The sequence below is a fragment of the Plodia interpunctella genome, chromosome 5 (genome assembly GCF_027563975.2).
Source record: "Plodia interpunctella isolate USDA-ARS_2022_Savannah chromosome 5, ilPloInte3.2, whole genome shotgun sequence".
In the NCBI taxonomy this organism is placed as follows: Eukaryota; Metazoa; Arthropoda; class Insecta; order Lepidoptera; family Pyralidae; genus Plodia; species Plodia interpunctella.
In genome coordinates, this window is record NC_071298.1 from 2899494 (window position 1) to 2926382 (window position 26889).

The following is a 26889-nucleotide window of genomic DNA, read 5'->3' on the forward strand; positions in this document are numbered from 1 at the left end:
ACTTCTTAAAATTACCAGGTTATTTATTTAGCATATTCTATATGATAAAAATATGCTTTCATATGCTAAAAATTCATATGCTAAAAATTCATATGCTAAAAATTAATATGCTAAAAATGTATACACAATACAATACACAATACAATAGCGTTTTTCAACAAGTTGACAACTATTCGTTTATATTATTATATTAGTTTAACTGCTTTTATAACTGGCTGTATACGTTCTCGCTTATTCTTTATTTAAAAATATATATAAGTAGGTATACGATCCAAATGGGAGTCATGGAGCCGAAACAAATATTGTAATAAATAATAAATACAATTTTTTTTTTGTAAGTCTACACAAATATTAGATTAGTTATAGATTGTCTACAAAAACATGATAAAAAGTCTCGATATTTTATATGACTTTTTATCTTCGAAACTAGTAATTCGAGTCAATTTTTTTTTTTGCAAAATTGCATTTAAAATTTCAAATTGTTTATAATATATAGGTATTTTCAATAATGTATATTTCACGCACTAGAACGAAACCTGAGTCAAGAACAACTTTGAAAATCACATGAAAATATGTCAGTCAACCTAAAAATTACATTGTAATTTTGATTAACACAAAATTTAAATACAATGGAGAAAATTGCCATTTCATTTGAAACACGAAATATTTGAAGAATGTTTAGGGGAAATTCGCACAGAAAAAAAAAGGAAAGCGACTGCTCGTGCCTTGAATAAATTTTTCATAAAATGCAAACAGCCAGTAGAGGAAGGTCTTTGGAACCACGTTACTTCCTGACTTATCTTTTCCTTGTTTCTTCCTAAGCCTTTCTTTGTACTAATGTCAACTATGGCGACCTCGGTGGCGCAGTTGTAAAGTGCTTGCCTCTGAACCGTGAGGTCCTGGGTTCGATCCCCAGTCGGGTCACGATGGAAAATGATCTTTTTCTGGTTGACCCGAGTCTTGGATGTTTATCTATCTATGTATTTGTTATAAAATATAGAATCGTTGAGTTTGTATCCCATAACACAAGTCTCGAACTTACTTTGGAGCTAGCTCAATCTGTGTGATTTGTCCTTGGAGTATTATATAATCTGTGGTACTTACTTACTCTATTTCAGTCGCCAAACAGCAACATTATAATCGGTCCACTCCATATCTTTATGTGGATGTTGTGGCTCATAACTACGACTAACAGACGTGTAGCCTTGGCGTCTGATAGGTAACAACAGCATTCCCATTAGGAGTTAATGCTAGCCAAGCAGCCCGATGTAAAATTAGAAATCAGAATTGTATAAATTTTAATGAATCAAGAAATTAAAATTTAGTACGGAACGCTAAACCATTGCTTTATGCTGCGCTATTTGGCATACTAAGGTTGAGGTTTAAGGTTTTCAGGTACTTCAAATGTTTGGTTCCGAGCCAGTTCCGAGAGTTCACGTATAGTTGTATCCGAGCTTCGCAGCCCCGGATACAACAATAGGTGAAGAAGAGAGAAATACATCACCTACTCAAAAATTCTTGGAATTGCCACAACGTTATTAGTATCGGTATCGCGTATCCCCGTTATGTTCAAGCCATTACCCCATGCAATCCATCCGATGATAAGTAGACACGCCATGCAATCCATCCGATGATAAGTAGATACGCCATGCAATCCATCCGATGATAAGTAGACACGCCATGTAATCCATCCGATGATAAGTAGACACGCCATGCAATCCATCCGATGATAAGTAGACACGCCATGCAATCCATCCGATGATAAGTAGACACGCCATGCAATCCATCCGATGATAAGTATATACGCCATGCAATCCATCCGATGATAAGTAGCCTGTAGATGTAAGTAACCTGATTCAACACATAGAGTACTTTCTATCCCGAAATTACCACGGGAATGAAGTCCCGGAGCGCAGCTAGTATACATGTGTGTTTTGTCACACGCTGTATAACGTAAAAAGCACTCTCGTAAGTACCAGTATTAAGAAAAACGATTTATTGTCCTTATTGTCCTTATCCAGTTAACCACATCGCGTCCTATTAGGAGCCAATCGATCTTGAGCAGATGAAATAATGATATTATCTTCTGAAGTACCTACATACGTACAGACCGTAGAATTTGGATTGTTGTTAAATAGAAGGGACATTGACGCTGCATTTCGTCGCTACAAGTCAGACTAGGAATATAATATGGTCATTATTTCTTTACAAGACCTACCGATTGAGTTAGTCTTTGCCAAGTTTATAATAAAACTAGCGGCCCAACCCGGCTTCGCTTGGGTCAAACCATTATAAATTATACACCTAAACCCTCCTTAGGAATCAGACTATATTTTAAAAGAACCTACATCAAAACCTGTTGTATAGTTTTAAAGATATAAGCATACATAGGGACAGACAGCGGAAACGGACTTTGTTTTATACTATGTAGTGCCTGTGTAGCGAAGTCGCTTCCCGCTGTCTCTGTTTTATACAATGTAGTGATTAGGTAATGTTTAGAACAAAAAGTAGTTATCTACATTAATCTTCATTATGTCTAGAAACAACAACAGTTCCATATTGGAACTATTAATGGTCACTAAATACATACAATGGGACTAGATTATGAAATAGGGTACCTTTAGTTACCTCAGTTGCCAGATCATTGGCACGCATATCATATTTGACGATATCAAAACAGCTTTTCTTGGGTTTGCCCCGGCCTGGGCCGAACCAGTAATAAACGGTATAACCTGATTGTATCCAGATCCGTTCAATTTATGTTGTTTAATGCGCGTTAAACATGCAGACGAAAAAAAAAATCCCAACCTTTTTTTTCCTAAAATAACCCCAAATAGTATTATTTTTACAATATTTCTTATATATATATGTGTACATTGTCTAGTTACAGTGTTTATATAATATTTAATATCAATGAATAAATTGGTACATTATTTTTTATTTCTTTGTCTTTTTAAACTTAAATCTTTCAACATGCTTCCGATATTGGAAGACTGCTCTCTCGTCTGTGCTTTGTCCCGGTTACTTCCACTGCCATCGAGCGTTGGAGCCCAGAGTCCGTTTTCGGCTGAAAGTCTGCGATTGCCATTTCTGTATAATAGGCAGATTTCGGTGGTTCGGAATGCTTATCACGTTATATTACTAGACCTATAATCCGTGGTCATAAAGCGAATATTATAGTTTTCTTGGTGTACCTCGAAATTTTGCTTTTGTGATAATTCTCATCTACCTCCAATTGAATGTTGAATGGAGCTTACAGCCGTACAATTGAAAAATATACTTCATTTGAATGCACACTGGTTGATTATTAACTTGTGTGTGAAATAGAGAAGACAATTGCAAACCAATCCATTACCAATGCCAAGAAAGTTTTTGTGTGTGTTTAATTCCACGTAATGACCCTTAGCCATGAAGAATACGACTATGAAGAAGATGAACTATCCAGTAATTGCAAATATCTTCAAGACAATAAAATAAACAACAAAGAAGTCCCTGGGCTCCCACACTAAACGGCTCCGAACCAAACGGAAAACGCTCAGATGAGAGAGAAACAATAGAGAAGCAATATTTCTTTAATTAGGAAATCATTCAAAATTAACTCTTAAATATTTATTCCATTTCTGAATTCGAAAATTTAAATGCTGGTTGGAAATTCGCCGAGGCGGCGCAGCCTAGGGCGTTTCAGCATCCAGCCATCGCGTGAGATTTCCCGCCAGTTTCCATTGAGAGCACGGATGCTGCGGACGTACAATCCTCGCAAACTCACATTTTACGCGCGAAAAATCCCGATTGACATGTGCGATGTGAAAATCGAACGTTTTAAATTCCGACTGTGATTTTCTTCTGCAGTGCATTCGATTTTTGAATTGTGTTATTTAAAAAAAAATACTTTTGCATTTTTTTTGTGAACGGAAAGTTGGCGCTCAGAAAAGGTTAGTTATTTTACTTTTTTATTTTTTTAATAAATTAATTAAACTTTATACTATTAGTAAAGTACTACAGCTGTACTTTTTTGACTTCCTTTCGATGTTAGGAAACATATATTTTCGCGTATTATTTATTATTTTTTTTAATCGCAATTCATTACATCTGTCTACTTTCAGCTTACATTCTGTTGGACCACCAACATTAAAAAGTATTTGGTTTTTTTAAATTTTTTTTTTTCTGGTTACGGCAACATTGTCTGTATCGAATTTCTATCTCTTGTTCGTTCTCCCTCTAATTAACGGTCACGTTTCTCCGCAGCTCCTGGATTTTTATTTTTACCAGTCTAAATCTACAGTCCGCTATAATTTTATTTTACATTTTTATTCAATACCTTTTGAAGAAAGACCTCATACTCTATTTCTTGGCGCTCAACAAAGATGTGATGAAGTGCTTACAAAATGATAGTGATATTTTTAACTGTAATCAATTGTCGTTGGTCAACTGTTTCAGATTACAGGACACTAGATGATACACGGCTTCTCGAGCACTCCCACTAATATTATAAATGCGAAAGTTTGTGAAGATGTATGTGTGTATGTTTTTACCCTTTCACGCAAAATCTACTGGACAGGTTGTTATGAAATTTGCTATATGGGAATAACACAAATTCGCATTCCGAAATTCCCAAGGGAGGGAAGCCCCGTGGCGCAGCCAGTTTGATATAATTTAGACAGATACCTGTAAATAGTTGTGTAACATTTGATTAATCTGCGGAAAGAATTCGCGGAGGTTTTTAAGCGCGCAAAGAAGATTGATGACGCGGCCCGGAAGCCGTTCAGTATGAGTTTGCAGTTTCACAGGCTCAGTGAAATCTAACTGACCGGAAAATTAGATTTTACTCCGTATTTTATTTCCATTTTTAGCACCTTCTCTTTCTCTCTCATTTTCGCATATTGCCCGTTTTTTTTCGAGGCTGCGACACTGCATTGTCGCGTCGTACGATTTCCACGGGGAGATATGGAATTCTAAGGAACCACACATTTTAAATTTTGGTATTTTCCTATAGTAATTATTACTTATTCTACTCTCTCATCATCCGATTTTTCCACTTTCATTCTGGGTTATGACGCCACGAAACCCCTAACATCTAACTTCATAGCCGTGTGGTGTAAAAGGTAAAACTAAAAGAAATGTGTTTTCAATAAGACCGCCAACTGTACTTTACATTTTGTATTAACTTTATATTATGTAACTATATATTTATATATTCATTATTATGGTATACTGTACATAAAGAGTTCCTTCTCTGGTTCCAGTCAATGTCAATTGGGATGATTTACTATATACATATTTATCGAAGGCGTATTAGATCGCCCACTCAGTTCCTTCAGACATTGTTGACTAAAGCTTAAATTGATTTCGGCCATTTTATTTCATGGTAAAAGATACGCTTCATAAGATGTTTTTCTTGAATGTCCTCATTAACCAATATTATTATGTCATCCTTGAATCCCATGCACAGTGATTGATTTCGTTCCAATTGAATAAAATGTGATGTTTACTATTAGACTTCAAAAGACCACTTACTGAGTTATTTCTGAAAACTTCAAATGTGAGGCCGTACAGGAGGTATACACAACATATTGTTACAATCTATACTTCTGTACTAATTATTTATGCGAAAGTCTGTCTGTCACGCTTTCAAGACTAAACCGTTGGGGTGATTTTGATAAATTTTTAAAGACCCGAAGTCAAACATAGTTGCAGTATATATATATTGATTTGTTCACGTCATGTGCAAATCTTGTCATACCTAATAAAATATATTAATGTGACAGTTTGGATGAGTGTATGTGTGATTGTATTTATGTTTCTGAATCACGATCACTGAATCCATTTTGATGAAATTTCGGATGATATTTTAGATAAAGCCAACCCTGGAACCAATACATTATTTTTATCCTGATTTTTTCACAGGACAGTTGATTGTCTATATTTCCTTCGTTTATAATACATTATAAAAAAAGCATTGTCTACGTCGTAATAACTATTGCTTTGTTTTTTTACGTATCCACAAATAACTGCATACTTGGCAGAGAAGCTGTTGACATAACAATACAATTTAAAGACTAATCGTATTATATATCATATTATTGTTTCGTAAACGAATTCTCGAATCGAAATGTGATCTGCGTTTACCCACGATATACATATGTTTGCCTATTTTGTGGCCTAGGTTATGTGGCCTATCTTTTGCCACAGTATCCTGTAATTACACTGCCTCTCTCACCCTTCATACCAGAATACAACAATGCAAGTTTACCGGTAGCAACAGATGAGAAAAAAACTAGTACATCCTATGAATTTTGAAGGTCAAAATATTATGGCTAGATAAGATACCTTTCGCTCTTTTTTCTCTATTCCAGTGCTACAAATAGACGTGTAAATATGTAGCGAGTTGAATGAGAAACGCTGAAACGTCTATTTTTGTAAATCTGAATGAATGTGATTCGTACTCTTCATTCATAGTTGCATACAGTCAGCAAACATATTCTCAAAAATGTTGGTAAACTTTTTTATTTTGTATTTTATATTGATTTTCTTCGATAAAATTTTATACGCAGTTTATCACGTCTTTATGGCTTACGTGATAGACAGAGCCAAGAGTTGTGAAACTCGAAGAACCATTTTTTACTGTTTAATAAACAAGGAAAAACATTCTGAAGTGTGCTTTTCAAAGTTAAAGCATTTCTTCCGAAATTACTTAGACCTTCACAAACTTTTACGTCAATTTTTAAATTATTTAATAATTCTCAAAACTGCAAACTTCTACCATAAGAGGTTAAGTGATTAAATATATTTTATTAGGGAAACACTTGTAAATTGAATATATAGGTTATGAAATGAACACAATTAGAATCAACCGTCATGCGAAAGAAACTTAAACTCAGTTAATATTATTTATTTAAGACAAATAACGTCCCTGATTGTACATCAAAATCATCACTTAAAAGATCTTTCATATACTCGTATCTCTCGTCAAGAGCAACCGCATACCCTTCACTGAATAGCACGATGGAGAAATAGCGCCATTTTTTATAATGCATACCAGTTTTCTCCGGAAAAGACAAGACTAACGTTTTGTACAGTGAACATTACATCAACCTGTTCGATTTCATTAGATATTCACCACTATTACGCCATTATTACTCATCCAAAGACAATTCTTCATAGTCGTATTCCTCATGGCTGAGGGTAGTGGTCATTACGTGGAATGAAACACACACAACCATTTTCTTGGCATTATTAATGGAGTGGTTTGCCATTGCCTTCACCATTTCACACACACGTTAATAAGAAACAACCAGTGCGCAGATTTCTTCACGATGTTTTCCTTCACCGGAAGCAAGTGGTGGTCGATAAAAACTACTATACATGAGTCAGATTGGTATACAAACCCATGTGGCACGAGTAGGATTCGAACCTGGGACCTTTCGATCCACAGGCGGGCCCGGGCGTCTTAACTACCACCGCTTCAAAGACAATAATTTCCTTTAAATTCCCATTAATATACCTTGTTCAATCGATATTGTAAGTAAGATACACATATTTTTTTTGTAATATTTATTTCAGATGATGTCAATGCAAAGAGAAATAGAAATCTTTATTTAGTACACAAGGAAATGCCCGCAACAGCATTCTGTTGCGGTTGTGTCATTGTCATTGTCACAAAATGTCATTACATTTTCATTCCATGATGTAACAAAAGGTCGTTTAAAAAAGCTGACAGAAATACGGTCACTGTCGAATGTAACTTTGAACAGGGGTTTAAAAGAAAGTGCTGCTTGTGTACATGGGAAAATGTATGTGAAGTATACCTTTTGATGATTTTGCGCTTTGAGGTGGGAAAAATCATTTTCGGACACATAAACCCCATAGCCGCAGCCGTGAGAGAAGCTATCCTAGTATTTTTTATTACCATAAATTAAAAACGTGTTTGCGTATTCGAAACGAACCCCGAAAAATCAAACAAATAAAAGCGAGTACAAAATTATTTATCAAAAACAAAATTATTATATTTGTTTAAACGTAAAAGATAAATTGTATATTGATAATTTACTTTAAAGCTCCCATTTCCAATACTTTCATTCATACTTTATTATGTGATAAAAATATCTTAATTCATCACATGGTTCATAACATAAACATGCTTTTTTTATTGAATAGTTATGACGAATCACGGTTTGTATATTTACCGGTATTTATTTAAAATCATTCAATTTTTACTAATAAAGGATCCGTTCGGTACCTTTAAAAGTTAACCTAAAAAACTAAAAGGCGTATACTCCACAATCTGAGCTGCCTCTTCTACGCGGATGAATAAAGTTAGGACCTCGTTAACACCCCCTTATTTTGAAGTAACAACGTTAAAAAAAGTTACAAGAAAAATTAAAAAAGTACTCCGTTTGTAAGTCCGGGACGAGTTCTCGAAGATGGCTTTTCAGTTGTACGTAGCGTTTTTCGTTTTTGTTACAAAAAACAACAATTAATATAAACAGCCTAAGATACGGGGTGTCGCTCCCGTGGAAAATTCGAAAAGATGTTATATTTTACCAATGCACTAAATTTCATCGATATCCGTTTATTATTATGATGGGAAAATGTTAATGTCTTACTAGTAGTACATTTGGTAGTAAGACAAGCAAAAACGAAGTAGATATAGATTGAATTGTTTTATTTGAACATGTTTTAATTCATTTTTCATATCTATATTTCATTTGCAATTTAGTCCATAAAGAATAACACTAAAAACCCTCTCCGTGAAATCAAATGAAACCAGTTCAGATGTAAATAACAATAAAATATATGAAGATATGCACAACATGGTTATGTACATAGAAAATAAAACAATTCTTCCGTGGTTTATTGGTACGTTATGTTATTTATTACAATGGGTTGAAAACATATATATCTACTTCGATAATAATAACGATCTTATGCCGGCTAAACACTATCGACTAAAAGCTCGGCAAATTTGGCGGTCTTGACGTACATGGTTGGTTTTTCTTGCATTGAATAAAGGTCTCATACTAACGACGCATTGTACGATAGTTAGCCGATAACTTAAATCCGATATACCTATATATTAGGTACATATTACTGTTACAAAACGTAAGTAAATGCTCAATATGTTGTCCGTATAATGATTAAATTTGCCAAGTACTTACGTGAAGAAATCTTCAATAATAATTACAGATATTATAAGACATATAATATAATAGAAGAATAATATAATAGAAGACGAAAAATCATAATTAATTTATACATGCAAATGTTTAGATGTAAGGAATATGTGTAAGAAAGAATATGTGTCAGTAAGTATATATTTTGTTACTCAATCACACAAAATCTACTCGACAGATTTCGATGAAATACATGTGAATTGATAATTATCTTTCCGTGGTGGGTCGACAAGATTACTTTACGAGTATCTTTAGAGTCTTACGTTCAGCTCTGAATACTAGCAACAATTGTCCTTACAAGCTGTATTGTGTTACCGCCTTTCAAGTTACGACAATAGATACAGACTTAAGGTTACGTTACAGTAGACCAATCATCAGTCTAGGTTAACGTTATCAAAATTAAAAAGCTAGGCATTTGTCAATGGAGTAGCCGATAATTATTGAAACGTAAGATATTCACTGCCTTTTTTGTCTCATCTGGGAGTTTTCCCTGTTTCTTCCTCAGCCGTTAAGCGTTGGAGTCTAGAGCCTACTTTTCAATTTTTTTTTCTATACTTGTCTTTGGCATCCTTAAAAGTCCATTGGCGCGCAAATCTTCATTGACACGTGAAGCCAACACATGTTGGGTTTAAGTAAGACTATTGGCACACGTGGCTTCCTTGACAATGTCATTTTCTTTTTCGGTTTACACTTCTGCCAGGCCTCAAAGTACTTAATTTAGTTTGTAGAGGATATCTATATTCTGACTTTCATTATTTATTTTATGTACTTTATCACGATCCTTACATATTATAAAAAAAATATAAGGATCATGAAAAAGTAAAAAATCATCTGCCGCGTCTGTCTGTCCATTCGCGATAAACCCAAAAACTACTGCACGGATTTTCATGCGATTTGCAGGAATAGATATCGTATCCTGTTGGTCATTAGTGCAAAGGAGAAACAACTGAGATAGCTGGTACAATCATAGATAATGTGATTCCTGAGGAAGGTTTAGGTGTACAATGTTTTTACCCGAGCGAAACCGGGAGAATCGCCCTTGTTAAATATTAATAATGTACAAGTATTAAACGCAAAAGTACCTTTTATACCTCGGACGTTTTAGAAGTTCGAAATTTAAATTTTTATTAACTTTGACTAGGATCTGCTATCTTCACAATAGATACATTGAAAATAATAAAGTCCACGTAACTGCTTATCGGATCACTGATCTACTAACACTTGTAAATTATAAAGTTATGCTCAACGGATCATACGATCCGAACATATACATATCAAGTAATTATAGTATATTTTTACATTCGAGATTTCTTTGATATACAAACTAGTTTTATTACGAGTAAATCACTGCATTTTGTATAGCCCTAAAGTAATAAAATATGACTTAAATAATATTTTCATCATGAAGGTATTACACACAAAAAATAAAATTTTGCAAACGTCAAAATATATTTCTTATAAACAATGCACTTGTTTAATTTATCAATGGTTCCAAAGAATGGAGAAGAAAGAAAAACAAAGCTTATTTATACGACCAAAGTCAAAAATTTACCAAAACGGCGACCAGTTCAGTGCGCCTAAGCACTGGTTTTTTCCCTATGGCAGATTCTGGTGGATTCCCTACGTTGAAAAGGTTTAGTCTAGTGAAATTATTAATTGTTTATATTTAAATAATGAAATCATGCTAATGAACAGTTGAAAATGATTCTTGGGAATGGTCTGAGGTACCTAAATGACACTTGCATACAACAGACTGTTTTTCTAGTAAATATTTTTAGAAACATGAAACCAATATAGATTACTATTTTACATATTAATTTTAAATTGTTGATTGGTGTGTTAATGTTAATTATGTTTTATTGGAGAAGTGAGCTTTTAAATAGTTCACCTAATTCGGTATCCAATCACAACCTGATCCTATTATCCCGTGTAAATATTGCAAGATGGTGAATTCGGAATCAAACAAGTCGCTTCATGTTCCGAGCTGGACAAATATTTGCCATCGCGATAACACAACAGTTAATATAGCACCGCAAAATAAAATTAATGCAGAATTTTCGTACCTCACTAATGAAAAGATAGGTTTTATAATTCCATGACTCTGAAATCGGTGTTTAGATTACGACGAAATACATACATTATCACGCCTGTTTACAATGGTAGTGGGCAGAGATACGATGGAGTATGTTATATAAAATGGATTGGGGAGTAAAGTTAATTATAAAATAAAATATATTATACAGATAACAATAGACCCACATAATGTTAGTACTACCGCAAGTCAATACTGCGTACGTCAATTATGAGATTTATATAAGTACATTATGTACACACAAAATAACAATGAAAGTGTAAATAACAACTTACAACGAGGAAACTAAGTACAAAAATACTTCTTACTTATTTCTACACAAATTTCTAATGAAGTTTATCAAATTTATTTATGAAAGAAAAATGAAAAAAAGAGGCGTTGTAAGATCTGTGGGCTTAGTGCGGGTTTGAATTTCACTTCTCACCATCTAGTCGATTCGAAGTGAAAGGCAGCGAACCAATCACGTTGCGCCATTGTGACGTAACAACGACCACACTGCAATGTGATTGGTTCGCTGCGTCTCACATCGAATCGACTCGATGGTCAGAAGTGAAGTTCAAACCCGCACTTCGCCCTCTGTAGTCATTTTATTTTGTTACCTAAGTAGATGTAGTTATCTTGGCCGATTCGCTCCAGTCTTTAGCATTTCTTATTTTACTAAATAAACAACTCGGTGCTTAGTTACTCAGCTAAGTAAACGGAGGTAAACGGGACAAATAGAAAAAATCTAGAAAATAAATGATGAACAAGGAATAATGCTACAAAAACTGCTTCAGATCTTCGTATAAGTATGCTTATAGCTCAGATCTTGAGATGTGCCAAGTAAAAAATTTTTGAAAGTTTTTGTTCAATAGAAACTGGTATGTACGTGGTAAATAAAAAAAATCTTATTGTCTATATAACCGCATGAAAATCCGTGCAGTGGGTAGTTTTCGAGTTTATTGCAACAGACATACAGACAGACGTGACAGAGGACTTTGTTTTATAATATGTCAGAACCCATTCCAGTAATATATGATGTGTATACTTTAGTGTAAATAACATTGATATTAAAACTAAATATACTGATATTTTTATGACATTTTTTGAAAGGCCTTCTATGAAGATTTTCCAACCTATAAAATAATAATAAAACTTAAAAACAAAAAAATGGCAATATTTTTTTACTCTCTTTAAATTCATTATTATTGGAATAAACATTGTGATGTCCAAGATCCATATTCCACAACTTTGCTCCACCAATTTCACTCCATTTGGCCAAAATATCCTGCACAAAACTTGGTAGTTAACCTGTATTGTCTTCTCTTTCTAAGCACAAGACCATTTATCACGTGGCATGTCAGAAAAACATCCTGAGGGAACGCAAACCTAAAATATTGTCTGAACATTTGGAAGGAATTTGTTAAACAAATATATTAAATTAGTTACTTGAAAATTAATTAGATTTTTGTGTGCTTTGCATTTATTACAAGTTTTTATATAACTTGCACTTGGTTTTTAAAATATTCATTTGGAAATAGAATCCTTGTTTTCCGATAACTGGCGAATATTTTTTTTTATTACTTTTATTTTACTTGCACTGCATATATGTATAATCAGTCAGAATCTTTCAGCTCAAATTAGAAACAGATATTTTGAAGCTATAAATATATTTTGAGCTGAAATTTTGTATCAATCGCATGCTACTAGATGGATTTGGATAAAATGTGTTCCAGCTTGTGTTCTTTTTCTTCGTCGTATGCTCTTAATAAAGCAGTCGTAGACAGCCATGTTTCTCCATTTCCATTTCAAGACGCGCAGCACTGTAGCTCTCAATTTATCTCGAACAGATGCTTGGCGGGCGTTTTCATTAATGTTAAAACTTTTCCCTGAGAGCTAACATAAAACACGTGCCACGTTATTGCGTTCACGCGTTCTCTTTTTTAAACGATGCGTATATGATAGGGTATGTGAGACACTTGTGTGGACGTTAGTAACGTGCTACGTATTTGTATGTTGCGTGGCATGTTTTCTGACCACTCTAGCGCAGCGGGGTCTTTCACCGAGACCTGATTCCATCCACTCTGCTCTATACCACCAGCTTGTGTTCTATACGTGCACTAAACACTAGTACAATATTAGGTGGAAAAGCCCAGGCTGGGAACAAATAAATTTTACATATGTATGTATATAGCTTTGTAATAACCAAAAAGTTTACGGCAGACTAAATGCGAGTGTAATAAATAAATCATAACAATCTAATAACACAACAAAGCTGTTTGACAAACATATTTATTACCTAATTAACAAATAGCCAATAATCACTGTGTTATAGTGTAAACAGAAACACGGTGATAAAACAAAACTAGCAATGTCAAAGCTATGAATACAAATAGCTATCTAATCCTGACATTATAGTTAGGTTAACCCTGGCCCATCCCCCTTATTAAATTGAAAACTTCACAACGAATTTTGATGCGGGTTTTTAATAGATAGAGTGACTCGAAAGGATGGTTTAGATGTATAATTTATTATGGTATTACACGAGCCAAGCCGGGACGAGTCACTTGTTTACAATAGAATAGAAAATAGTTTATACGCCATTAAGTAAAAACAATAATTTTACACTATATCCATATAAAATTATGAGCTAGTTGGGAGCTCATTGTTATCTTTCCCTCTTAACATAGCGTTTTCCTGGTAAGGAAGTATCCTTAGCCACCGAAGATCGGAGCCCAAGGGACGCTTTGTTACTTTTCTTCTAGACTTTGCAAGATCTTCGACATTCTTTTATGTCAAACAATTGGTACACATGCATAATCCTTCTTGATGACATCAAGCCAGCTTGATTTCGAATTATAGTTTAAACAGATACTCACATACAAACACGAACACGAACCTCTAAAACTATAATCCTTATTCGGGCTGTCGTGTAGTAAATATTACGTAGCACAGTACTTATATAGTATACAGCACATTACTAGCAAGATATTTTGTCCGTTGATTTTCACCAAAAGAGAGGCAAATAAACTGACAACTTAGTTAACACTAAACTAGACTAAACTGCAAATAGTCTAGACTGAAAGCAATAAGCGAACGATGTCTCAAGTGAAGTTTAGTGAAAAAGTAATGTTCTAAAACGGTAAAGATGACTAGTTTCCCTCAATCGAGCTTCAAGACTAATTTTGGTTTCTACATGGGGCTTCTGGTTTTGTATTGTTCCATCCCGTAACTTTTCTTTTTATTTTTTAGAGACATCCCTGACCCTAAAATTTAGTATTTTTCAGCCGTTTAGTATTGTCGCCGTGATTAATGTGTATAACTTCACCATTCTAATAGCTTTTGAGCTAGACCGCGGACGTACGAACGCACCGACGGAAAGACGGCCATGTGTCTGTAGGACTCGGGAACACAAATGGCATAGAATATTACAGTAATCTTATGCGATTAACTTGAGCGATACGATGTTATATATTAAAATTTAAATTTTATAGAAAAATACTTGCCAACAGAAATAACAGTTGGTAGTTATGTAAATATAAATTAAAGTCAACGTCAGGTCGTATCTTCCAAAATCACATTACTCTTCGCCACTAGGGAGCTAGATTCGATCTAAGACTAATATATTGCTAGGCGGTTTTTCCACTTTTCAGAATCAAAGTGTAATCAGATTTTTTTTTCCTAAAAAAAATTGTAGAACATATTATTTTTTCGTTAAGTTCGCCTCTTAGAAACTGTTGGTTAAAATGTAAAAAAATACTTTTAAAAAATATAAAAATCTGACTTAGCTGACAACTCCTGGTTCTAAAGCATTGGTGGTTCTCAAGTTTAGCGATAATCATAGCGTTTTTTTAGTTTAACTACTGAGGAAGAAACCGAGAATACCCTTAATGAGAGAGAGAAAATATTTTTAAACAAATTTTCAGAAAATTTCTACAATCCATTTCACATAAATTGTTTCTTTTAAATGAGTTTGAGAATGGAAAATTCAAGTGTAACAAATTACAGTCAGTCGTCCAATGTCCAGGGTTCATTTGTTTTAGAGTTTTCTCAACTCAGTTCAAAGACGTTAATTTTGTATGACATTATATCTAACGAGTACTTCTTACGCTCAGTTAGTCATTGCTTTTACAAATTCCGGTTTGTGCTAAATTTCAACTTTATGCATCTAAATAAATTTCATTTTAACACTGAATTATATTGCCTTGAATATCCCCATTATCCCATAAATCTTAACTTTAGAAAAATTCTGTGGGTATCCCCTAGAGTCTCTTAGGGTGCAATAAATGCATTTAATTATTTAGTTTCTCAGTTGATAGCTTGAGCCACAATATCTTACATAGATTATAAACAACAGTGGGAAGCGACTTTGTTTTGTACAATGTAGTGATATTAGTTCCTTTATTTCAGACAACGAATAAAGTAAACAATACAAGATTGATTTACATGCTAATAGCCCATATAATAAATACCTTACACACTAACACACATATAAAAATATAAAAAAAAACACAAAACCTATAATTTTGAATTTACGAATTCACCACATAAATAATTCTATTTCATCTTATATTATTATGTAGTCAAAAGACGCAGCAAACCTTTTAGGTTTCAATTGAGCACATCCGGATATCGTGAACGACTGCCGTTTATTTAAGAATCCAGTCGAATCTAGAATTCATTGTCCGTTTCATACAACAAATGGTTTTACGCTCAATAATGTTTTCCTTTATTCTTGTGCATTTTTTACTGTGCGATAAATTAAATGATTTATAACGGAGAAAATCAGCTAATAGATATTTTTATTAGTGGTTTTATAAACGTGTAAGTATTACGCTAACAGGAAATCATAACGAAGATTTTGAAAGAAAGAAAAAAATATTTTTTGATGATGTAACATTTAAATGACAAAAATATATTTAAAACTTTTGCTTTTAAATTTCACTAGAATCGACTGTGACATGGCTAATATTGGTATCAGATTGAAAATAGTCGCCTAAAGCTATCAAAATGTCTATTACGATCTAATTATACTCTCGCTCGGACCGTTACTCGTACAACAACGTATTTGTTGGCTCTGCGTGTTTTATTGTTATTCAAGTATACAAAACCAGTACTTAACAGTGTAATTACAATCAAAGTGAAGTAGAATTGCTGGACTATTTATGGTTGAAAACTGTATTCAATGGGACTTTTCATAGTGCTGTAGTGACAAAAAACATTTTGCAAGAAATTGCGAACCTGACCTACCTCACATAAAGAATCTGCAGCTGGACTCGCATCGATATCGCTGCTGACGGACCTTGCCGAGCGCTACCGGAAAGTACCGAACACTACGCCGCGCGGCCCCCGCTTACCCCTGCCGCGTCCTGCGCCTGCGGCGCATCGGAGGATACTGCGCTTGCGCGCGCCGCCCGCTTTCCGCTCTCGCTCCATCATATCGTGTCTGCCGGTGTTAGCTCGCTTGCATTGTTTCGTCATAGATCGCCCGCACTACCTACCTACGCCACCGGCCGCCGCGCTCTTGACTGTGCGCTCATCATCGTATGTCTACACGCGAACACGGATAGCTTGCTGCTTGCGCGTTTTGAATTATTACTTAATTATTGTCTTGATACTTATATTTTGTGTGGATAAATAGCATAAAATGAGCTGCAAAGCTTGCAACACGCCAGTCTCTAGAGACGAATTAATAAGATGTAAGCCATGTAATGGCTTATTTCATTATAAATGCCTAAATATGTCGCAGTCATACTACCGGGAAAATAAAGCAAAGCTTGTGCAGAGCTGGTACTGTCCATCGTGTGCTAACGTCACTCGTCGTAAGGCTCCGGATACTCCTGTGCGAAGTAGTTTCGTGCACGGCTTGAATGACTCAACGATGTCGTGTGATGAACCACTGGAGGCATCAAAGTCAGGTGCCGTTTTTGGTCCCACTTCTTCAGAGGTCAATAGCTCCGTGGTTCCTCAAAGTGGTGGAATGTCATATGAAAAATTCCTTGAATTGTTTGATGCCAGACTTGACACCAAATTGAATAGTTTCAAAGCTTCAATCAGCCAAATAATTAAAAGTGAAATTGCATCTAGTATTGATAATCTAAAAGCTGATTTCTCTCGTACCACTGACTTCTTGGAGGCCGAACAAAAGGATCTCAGAGCCGAACTAAGCACAGCAAATGATAATATATCCCGCATGGAGTCCGATAAACTCAAACTTCAATCGGATATTAATACTTTGGAGCGTCGATTAGCTGTAATGGAAAAGTCATCTAGAAGCTGCAATCTAGAAGTGCAAGCAGTCCCAGACAAAAAAAACGAGAATATAGCAGCCATCTGCAAGAAAATCTTTGACGTGATTGGTGTTCCCATTCAGGATTCTGAAATTTGTGCTGCCCGCAGAGTTGCTAAGCTGGATCCTAAGTCTGACAGACCCCGTAATATTATTATTACTCTGCCATCGGAGCGCCACCGTGATTCTATTCTATCTGCGTATAAGAGATTTAATAAGGACAGAAAATCTGAGCCCCTTAACTCTTCACTTATAGGAATACAAGGAGAAAGGAGTAACATCTACTTGGCTGAACATCTGTCATCAGAGGCTAAAGAATTATATGCAGCTGCAAGAAAATTCAAAAGGGACAACCAATATCAATTTGTCTGGGTTAAATATGGTCGCGTTTATTTGCGCAAGAGTGAAGAGTGTCCTGCAATTTATGTAAAAAATTTAGATTTTTTAAACAAGTTAAAAAAGTAACATCATTCTTTTGGTTACGATAACTGCATTCATTATGTCTAACCTAGTCTTTAATATGGATCAAAGTCTAACAATATTTTATCAAAATGTTAATAGAATTAGAACAAAAACAACGGAAGTTTACTTAAATATATTGGCATGTAATTATGATGTTGTCTGTTTCACTGAAAGTAATCTGAATGATAGTGTATTTGATGGAGAAATATTTGATGGCAGGTATAACATTTTTAGGAGAGACCGTGAGACTAGTTTGTCAAAGAAATCTGACGGAGGCGGTGTCATCGTAGCTATAAAAAAAGATATTGATGTCGTTAGGCATTTTGATTGGGATAGTGGTGCCGAGGATCTTTGGATCACATTGTTTCCGTCTCATGCTTGCAGAATTCAGTTATGCGTTTGCTATTTACCCCCTGATATTAATTCTGACTTACTAACTGACTTCTATAATAATACACAATCAGTAGTGTTGAATTTCGATCCAGATGATATTCCTTTGCTGGTGGGAGACTTCAACATCCCGAGTCTGCAATGGTCGCAGTCGGGCTCTATACTTGTTCCCGGATGTTTTTCGGATCTTAAATCGAGGCTCCTCCTTGAAACCATATCATTATGTAACCTTTCTCAATTTAGTAATAAATATAATGTAAATAATCGTCTTTTGGACCTAGTACTTTCGTCTTACAACAAAATAAAGGTTCTGGATGCGGAATCGGTTGTAAAGATAGAAGGTCACCATCCGCCTCTACTTGTTGAAATACCTATTACGCAGCCTGTTAAAGCCCTAAAACACAATTCTCAAATTCGCCGTAATTTTAATAAATGTTGCTATGAGGAAATAAAACGAGAGCTCAAAATCATTGACTGGGTAAATTTATTTGACGAGGGTGATATTAACAAATCGGTAGACTCTTTCTATTTAGTCGTAAATGACCTTATTGATAAATACACACCTCTGCAAAGAAATAATCGCTCTAGATTTCCTGTGTGGTTCTCCTCGGCTCTTATAAAGTGTTTACAGGAAAAAAACAAACACCATAGGCGGTACAAAAAATACCACAATCCCAGAGACTACGATACATTTTCATATTTAAGAAGACGAGCTAAGCGGTTAATGGAGGGATGCTATGCTAATTTTGTATCCTCTACGGAAGAGTCTCTGGGATCTAACGTTAAACAGTTCTGGACATATGTCAATAGTAAGAGAGGTAGCTCCTCTATACCCTCTACCATGACGCTAGACGGAGTATCCTGTTCGGATGGATTGGGCATTTGCGAACTCTTCTCCCAGTACTTCGGCTCTGTGTTCGAGGGTGCAAGTTCCCAATCCTCCGGCTTAGACGAAGAGGTTTCTCAGCATTGCAATACGTTGTCTGAAATCGCTATAGACAGGGATGTAGTTCTTCGCAAACTTAGGCAACTTGATGTTAACAAGGGAGCTGGTCCCGATGGTATCCCGGCCAAATTCTTAAAACAATGTGCTGAAGAGTTGAGTCTGCCACTTTCTTTATTGTTTAACATCTCATTGCGGCTTGGCGTGTTTCCCTCATATTGGAAAAATGCGCATGTGATTCCAGTTCATAAATCTGGGGACGTTTCTGATTGCAAGAATTACAGGCAGATTAGTATCCTATCCCAACCGGCTAAAATATTTGAATCCGTTGTGTATGATCATATTTACCATCAAGTAAGACCTTTGCTTTCAGATAAGCAGCATGGATTTATTAAACACAAATCTACTATCAGTAATTTGTTAGAATATAAACAATATCTTTGTGAAGTTTTTGATAGGGGGGGCAAGTGGATAGTATATATACGGATTATAGCAAGGCTTTTGACAAGGTTGACCATAGTTTGCTATGCCAAAAAATTGCAAAGTTTGGTATCCATGGCTCAGTGCTAAGATGGGTTAAATCTTATCTTGCCAACAGGAGCCAACTCGTGGCTCTCAGAGGTTATGTCTCAAGTCCCATTGATATTACTTCAGGTGTCCCTCAAGGCTCCCACTTGGGCCCACTGTTCTTCCTAATCTTCATCAACGATCTGGTTGATAGGCTCTCTTGTAATTGCTTATTGTATGCGGATGATCTTAAAGTTTTCCGTAACGTTAACAACATCCAAGATTGTGAGCTGCTTCAACGGGATCTTGATGAAATTGTAAGTTGGTGCAGAGTCAACAAAATGTTCTTGAACATCGAAAAATGTTGTGTAATCTCTTTCACCAACAAACACAATAAAATTGATTTCTGCTACCAACTGGAGGGACAAACGCTTTGCCGCAAGAATATGGTTAAGGACCTCGGAGTCTTTTTTGACGACAAACTAACCTTTAGAGGACATTACGACTATATGGTCAAAAAATCTATGAAGGCCTTAGGCTTCCTTGGTAGGATAACTAAAGATTTTAAAAATATCAAAAGCCTCTTTCTTCTTTTTAATTCTCTAGTGAGGAGCAATTTGGAGTATGGATCAGTTATTTGGTCGCCCTTTTACGCAAACCATACTGAGCATATTGAGAGTGTCCAGAAAAAATTCCTTCGTTTGCTTAGCTTTAGACTTAAACCCGGCCGTAATCGTTCTTCATACCAGGAAAAACTTAAAACTTTTCACGTTTCGGATCTTAGTACCCGCCGTCACCAACAAGGTCTCATAACTTTATTTAAATTACTACATTCTGTCATTGAATCCCCGACTTTGCTCTCTCAATTGAATATCAATATAAGATATAATCCCCGTCGCACCCTACCCATCTTTGTACTGCCCGTTTATAAAAATAATACGTCGTTCTCGAACCCATTGGCTAGGATGTGCCGGAAATACAATGAGATCTCTTGTAATGTGGACATAGACATTGATATATTTAATTGCAGATTGCGTAAATTTAAAAATGATACGTCCAGAATTCTCGGTACCACATCTAATACATAGTCTGGCATAATTATTTCTGTAACTGTTTGTAATTAACTGTATGTAATTGTAAATGTTTGTAATTTTAGTACATCAATATTGTAAATACTTGCTCATAACAAGTTTTATTTTTATATTAATTAATAAGCTTATGCAACTGAGCATACACGCTTAGGATGCTAAGTTGGAACATTTGTAGTTAGTAAGAAACTTTGTATCTTATCACTTAGTGTCTGTTGTGTTGCCTTATGAATAAATAAATAAATAAATAATGGCAGTAAGTCATACGTACACATTAAACATCTGAAAAAATCGTGTAAGTAAAACAAAAGCAAACGTAAATTTTGTTATTATAAAAATACAACCTATATTTTTTAAATTAGATAAACAATAGCAGTAAAAAACTACAATTTTATATACGTACAATACTTACTTATTCAGCAGTTTTGTAGTTAGTTGAGTGAAGGCAAATCTTTGACATTTTTTTTTATTTTCTTGTAATAATTCTAACAAAACAAAACATTCAAATATTAAATTTTATAGCATTTCGCAAAAGTCCACAAACTACCGGCGTTTCTTACTGTTGAGAAGAATTGCCGAAAGCAACTCTTAACCTGACAGTGAAACTTCAGATATGCCAATTCTGTGATAATATTCAAATTTCCGTGTACAGAACATTCACCGCGCCACAAGTCTCGAAATTGCAATTGACATCGCTTATTCTAGAATTCCGCTGAATTGTCTGGCGCTCCCGGCCGAAAGTGAAATCTGTCCAATTTGGGAAATGTTTCATAATATACCTACTATTTTATATATTCAGTACAATCTCTTGTGTGAGCATTTTGCTGGTCTTCCCAGACGTCGAGAGTCGGCTCCCATGATACGCTTTTTTCTTTTTCGTCCCCATTTTATACGGTAGGACCGAATGGCACACATAGGTCATCCTTAATGAAATCAAGCCATCAATTCTTTTTTTTATATTTATTCTATTATCTAATATTTGCTATCGGAATTTATACTTATGCCAAAATTTTTACAAAATATTAATTATCAACATACTTGATGCCAGTTTGAACATTACAAAACTAAATAGGTTTTAGTTTTTTTATTGATATGTGAGAGTAGATAGTGCTCATAGGATTTGCAAGAAGATTTATTTTTTATTTAATTAACTTCATTACAAAAATATGTTAAAGGAAAACTTAAAGCTGCATTCTTCATCCTTTGAATGCAATGCATGCATCCTTTACGCAGTTGTAAATGCTGTAATTAATAATATTAAGGTGAAATACTTTGTGTGCTACACTAATATAGTTTATATTCGACCCGTAGACTAATTTTCATTCAAATTCATCCAGACTCTAGTATGTTTTCAAGATCGAATCTAGCAAACGATTATGTAAATGCATTCATAAAATAAATGGACTTAAATTAATCTTATAAATATATAAATTTCGTTTGAAAATACTACTGTGATTATGCAGATCTGCGTAGCCATTGTCGCAGATATATTTTTGTTTGAAGATAATAAATTCACGAATGTCATTCTTACAATTTTACTGAGATCTTGGTGTCAAAAGGTATGATAAAATACCGGCCGTTAGGTATATACTAGACTAGACAATATTTTTTTATTAATCATTATTACTGAAGCTCTGTGATGCATTGTTTCGCACTCTCGAACTAAAATAATAGCGGTCAAGTAATTTCCGCAATAGTCGGTCACGGGATGGGTTACCAAAAATATACTATCTCACGACACTGAAAGGCACGTTAAGCCTAAGTTGTATTTGCACAATTTGCAGTCGTTTAAACCCATCTTTATCCATCCTGGAAGACCATAGCATGAAGGGATAAAGAAGATATGGCATGATGCGAGCCCAATGTGGGTGGATGGATCAGTCGGGCTATAATGAGGCTTTTAACGATATTAGCTAATACAAACATTGGAGATTTCAATTTAAAATTATCAATAGATCACCAACCTTTCAACTCGTTTGGCACAGAGAGCGATTTTCGATTGACGCTGTCAAAATAATTGATGAGCCCAGTTGAGCAGACATAATTAAGTTTTTGCCTTGTCATTGTCCGGTGAAGTCAGCAACATAGGTTATTTCTCCACAACAATAGGGTTGAAATACGTCATAGGAATAATGGTCGTTTTCTACGTGCCTAGATTTACTCGGTCAAGTTTATAAAGGTGTACTTTTATGTCTATTTTTCTACATTAGCTATTGCAAATTTACTATTTATTTCGATTGTTGAAATCGATCGTCGAAAAAATTGATAAAATGAACTTTGATGACGTGAGAATCGCACCCCAGGCTTTGGAGAAATCCGTTAGAGTCACTAAACACAGTATAAAACAAAGTCGCTTCCCTCTGTCTGCACCTTTATATGCTTTGATCTTTAAAACTGATTCCTACGGAAAGTGTATAATTTATCATGATTCAACCCGAGCAAAGCCGGGACGGCCTGCTATTAGACTATATAATCAAAGGTATAATTGTTTTCTCACAGAGTCCTGTCCTGACTACAAAGTACTAGTTGCTATAATGCACAAGAAGGCAGGCAAATTCTAAATTGTATATAAGATAGCATTTCTACTATCCACATATCCCGCCTAACCTTATAGATGTTCGACGCTATATATGGCCAAAAAATACACGTCTTCAAAACATATAAGAATCACAGATAAGAATCGAAAAATGGACTACAATGTAGACATAAGTTTTTCTCATAAATACATATCAATAACAATAAAGTGGAATAATAATCCGAAGATGTTATGAACAATCAGCCGCGATTTATTATTGGCAGATCGTAAATCTGCTGCGTGTCGCGAGCACACGGCGTCGATACCGAAATAAAGAATTTACAAATCTGGTCAATATGGCATTTTCTTGAAATATCAAAAAACAAAGTTACCGCGTCTGTCTGTCTATTCGCGAAAAACTACTGCACGGATTTCCATGCGGTTTTTACCAGTAGATAGTGTGATTCGGTTAGGTTTAGGTGTATATTTTATAAAGTTGCGATGCCGTAACGAGCCGTTAGTTTATCTCTAAAATTCTTAGTAGCGTGTGTGTATATGTGTGTGATCATTTAAAAGTAATATGTATAATATAAATACCACAATCAATAATTTGTAGTTTTAATTTTCAAACTTTTTGATTTATTGAATTAAAGAGATTGTTTACATTTAAAAATTAACTGTATGCAATTTCGAATTTCAGTGTGCTTACATTTACATGTACGACATTCACGTGTCATGGCATAAATACTCTACTATGCAATTAACTTCGATTTCGATCGAATATTTCTCCACAGTAGACTTTCTCGTAGATATATTGCGGCTAATACCTGTATTATCCTGTGTTGAGTGATCCATTTTGGTGTGAGTGATCAAAATGGATCACTCAACATTGGTAGTATAAATTAAATGAAAATTTAAGAAACCCCCAACTCCGGAGTGGTTAACTTCCTCTCATCCGCTAGAAATAAGCTGACGGTTTCCAAACGTCTCAACATTTTGCGAACATAGCTAAGAACAGTCTCAATTAAATTCTCTTTTAAATTAAAAATAAAACTAGATCAAAATCGGTTTAGCCGTTTAGCTGCTACGATGTCACAGCCACACATACAGATACTCAGTCCTTCTGTATTCGTGGTTTAAAAAAATATGGACATATGACGGCTTAACCTTTTGTACTCACAATATTCTGTAAAGTGTGACATTGCGAGAAATATCGAATAATCCTGTCATGGACGTCAATAAGGGAACGTGGGATGTACTCACTCGTATGTGCCATGAATGGAGTTAAGTAGGCCTTCACTTTCAACGTCAGGCAAATGAAATAAGCGGATGGAAATTTTGATTGGAATTGGCATAATATCGTCTGAAAGGGCTGTGAATTCTATAAAACTCATTTGATTATCGAAAAATATCACATTATTTAGGTGTACATATATCGTTGTGATATTCTCTGTTTATTATTATAACACTTACAGTAAGTGTACAATTTGTATTAGATACTAAGTATTGTTATGTTCTTTGTAAATGAATTGATTAAATAATAAAATAACAAGGAAGTAGTGATATGATTTCGATCGGCGATTGTTCAGTTTCTTCCTATTTTTAACGGTTGAAAATCATACAATCATCACCGAGCATTGTTCTTTTCAGTGGAGCTGCCTCCATTTACATATATTTCTGATTACATCGATTTTACCTCAATATACGATACAACCCCTGACTGCTGCTGCAACCGATTAAATATAAAAAATATGTAAATCATACGGAATAAATGTTATTAAGATGTTATAATAAAGTTTCATCTTCCCACGTCGTCATTAGCAGAGTTATACGTATGCGAAACGAATAATAAATCTAAGTGATTCGATTACACCGAGCGAGTGGTGAGATTGCGTCTTGAATATCTAATGGTCTTTTAAATGGTTTAACTTTGTATTTTTGTGTGATTCATTCTCACTTTCATGCGTTGACATAACTTCTCTCTATCTCTTTCAAGGAAGAAATCAGAGAAAACTCCAGATGAGGTGTTTACCGATTTCTTCCTTAATACGGAACGCATTAAGGTAATTCGATTGTCAAAAGTTCAGCAATATATCAATTCAAGTCAATTATTTTTGTTGGATTTCTTTTTGCTGCATGACTTTGGCTTATCAAAGACCTATATCCTACTAATATTACAGTTACATTAATTATTATGCGAAAGTTTGTAAGGATGTATATGTCTGTTTATTACTCTTTCACGCAACATTATAATCTACGGTGTACGGTACACACCGTAGATTATAACCTGGAATAACATATAGAATACTTTTTATCCCGAAATTCCCACGGGAGCTAATCTCCGGGGCGCAGCTAGTTATTACTAAATACCAATTCTTTTATTTTTGTATTCGAACACAAAAGTTTGATTAAAGATTATAGAATAATTTTGATTTTTTTTTAACCTTAGCCTAATCTCTAACATTCAGAAATGTCCGAAAATTTCAAGAATCTATAAAATGTAGCAGGCACTTAGTACAAACGCGACATATCACGAAAAGCCCGGTTTACGACGCAAGGAGAGTTATGGCTGATGTCGGAAGATAAGTAGACTTATTACATGGCAGATATTACTTAGTAGCGATTTAATACATGGTTGGACGACTGCCAGGGATGTACAAATATTACTATTAGAATTATAGTAAGCCTGTAATTGATATTTTTTTGGGAAATGCATATACTGATGGGGTATCATTAATAAATATCACAAAAACTATTCTTCTTCCTTACGGCATTCTAAAAGTACTTAAATTGTGTTACAATTCTCCATTTCTCAAATATTTTTCGCCTATAAAGCGGTGTGTATAGTTTTCACTTTCAATATCATATCATCCTGTTAACGATATATTCCACTGTTTCTGTTATTTATAATAATGTATATATAATTCTTTCACAATAAATAAATATTTATGCTAGAAACTAACCAGAAATAACTTATCACAAGACATTTAAACGTCTTATAAATCAAATACAAACATGGCTTTTAGCAGTTCGGCAAAACTTACCTGTTACTCGACAAGTGGGAATATTAAAAATAAAGATTCATGATATGCACATTATGTAACATTTTACTTTGTTAACATAATTATTACTGCGAACGTAACGATTCAACATGCATGTACTTTATGGACATTTTGATGTTCCAGCAAGCAGGTTTTGGTGTGTAAAATTATATATAATGACTAACATTCAGACAACCTTAGCTATAAATAGAAAACGGATTGACGTTGAGCTTTTACACTCTAAACCTTTGTTTTATGCATTTATTTATTTCTTCGTTTATGTACACATAACAAGGTAAATTAGAAACTTACAAAAAAGAAAAAAGGCGCATTTTCGTTTTAAAAATAGGTACATATGATACGTAATACATACAATTAGTCTCATCTGCACCATTGAGAGTACGGGTCAATGG

The 26889-nt window shown here is 34.6% G+C and overlaps 3 protein-coding genes across 3 annotated transcripts in view; 2 read left to right on the forward strand and 1 right to left on the reverse strand.

Annotated features, from left to right (window-relative positions):
* LOC128670290 (gustatory receptor for sugar taste 64e-like) overlaps nucleotides 1–16613 on the reverse strand; it is a 35017-nt gene extending 18404 nt beyond the window's left edge. Inside the window, exon 1 of the mRNA XM_053745851.1 lies at nucleotides 16492–16613. Within this exon, the coding sequence (XP_053601826.1) occupies nucleotides 16492–16523 (32 nt within the window). The 5' untranslated portion in view covers nucleotides 16524–16613. The remainder of the gene's footprint in view (nucleotides 1–16491) is intronic.
* 5-HT2A (5-hydroxytryptamine (serotonin) receptor 2A) overlaps nucleotides 3733–26889 on the forward strand; it is an 87022-nt gene continuing 63865 nt past the window's right edge. The window contains exon 1 of the mRNA XM_053745840.1: nucleotides 3733–3932. The gene's annotated coding sequence lies outside the window, so the exon portion shown is untranslated. The remainder of the gene's footprint in view (nucleotides 3933–26889) is intronic.
* On the forward strand, nucleotides 16982–17995 carry LOC135309711 (uncharacterized). Its single transcript, XM_064435946.1, has one exon. The coding sequence runs from the start codon at nucleotides 16982–16984 to the stop codon at nucleotides 17993–17995; it is 1014 nt and encodes a 337-aa protein (XP_064292016.1).

Bases quoted from the DNA above. Each gene is read 5' to 3' on its own strand.
- LOC135309711 (XM_064435946.1), top strand. From the start codon at position 16,982: ATGTCGCAGTCATACTACCGGGAAAATAAAGCAAAGCTTGTGCAGAGC.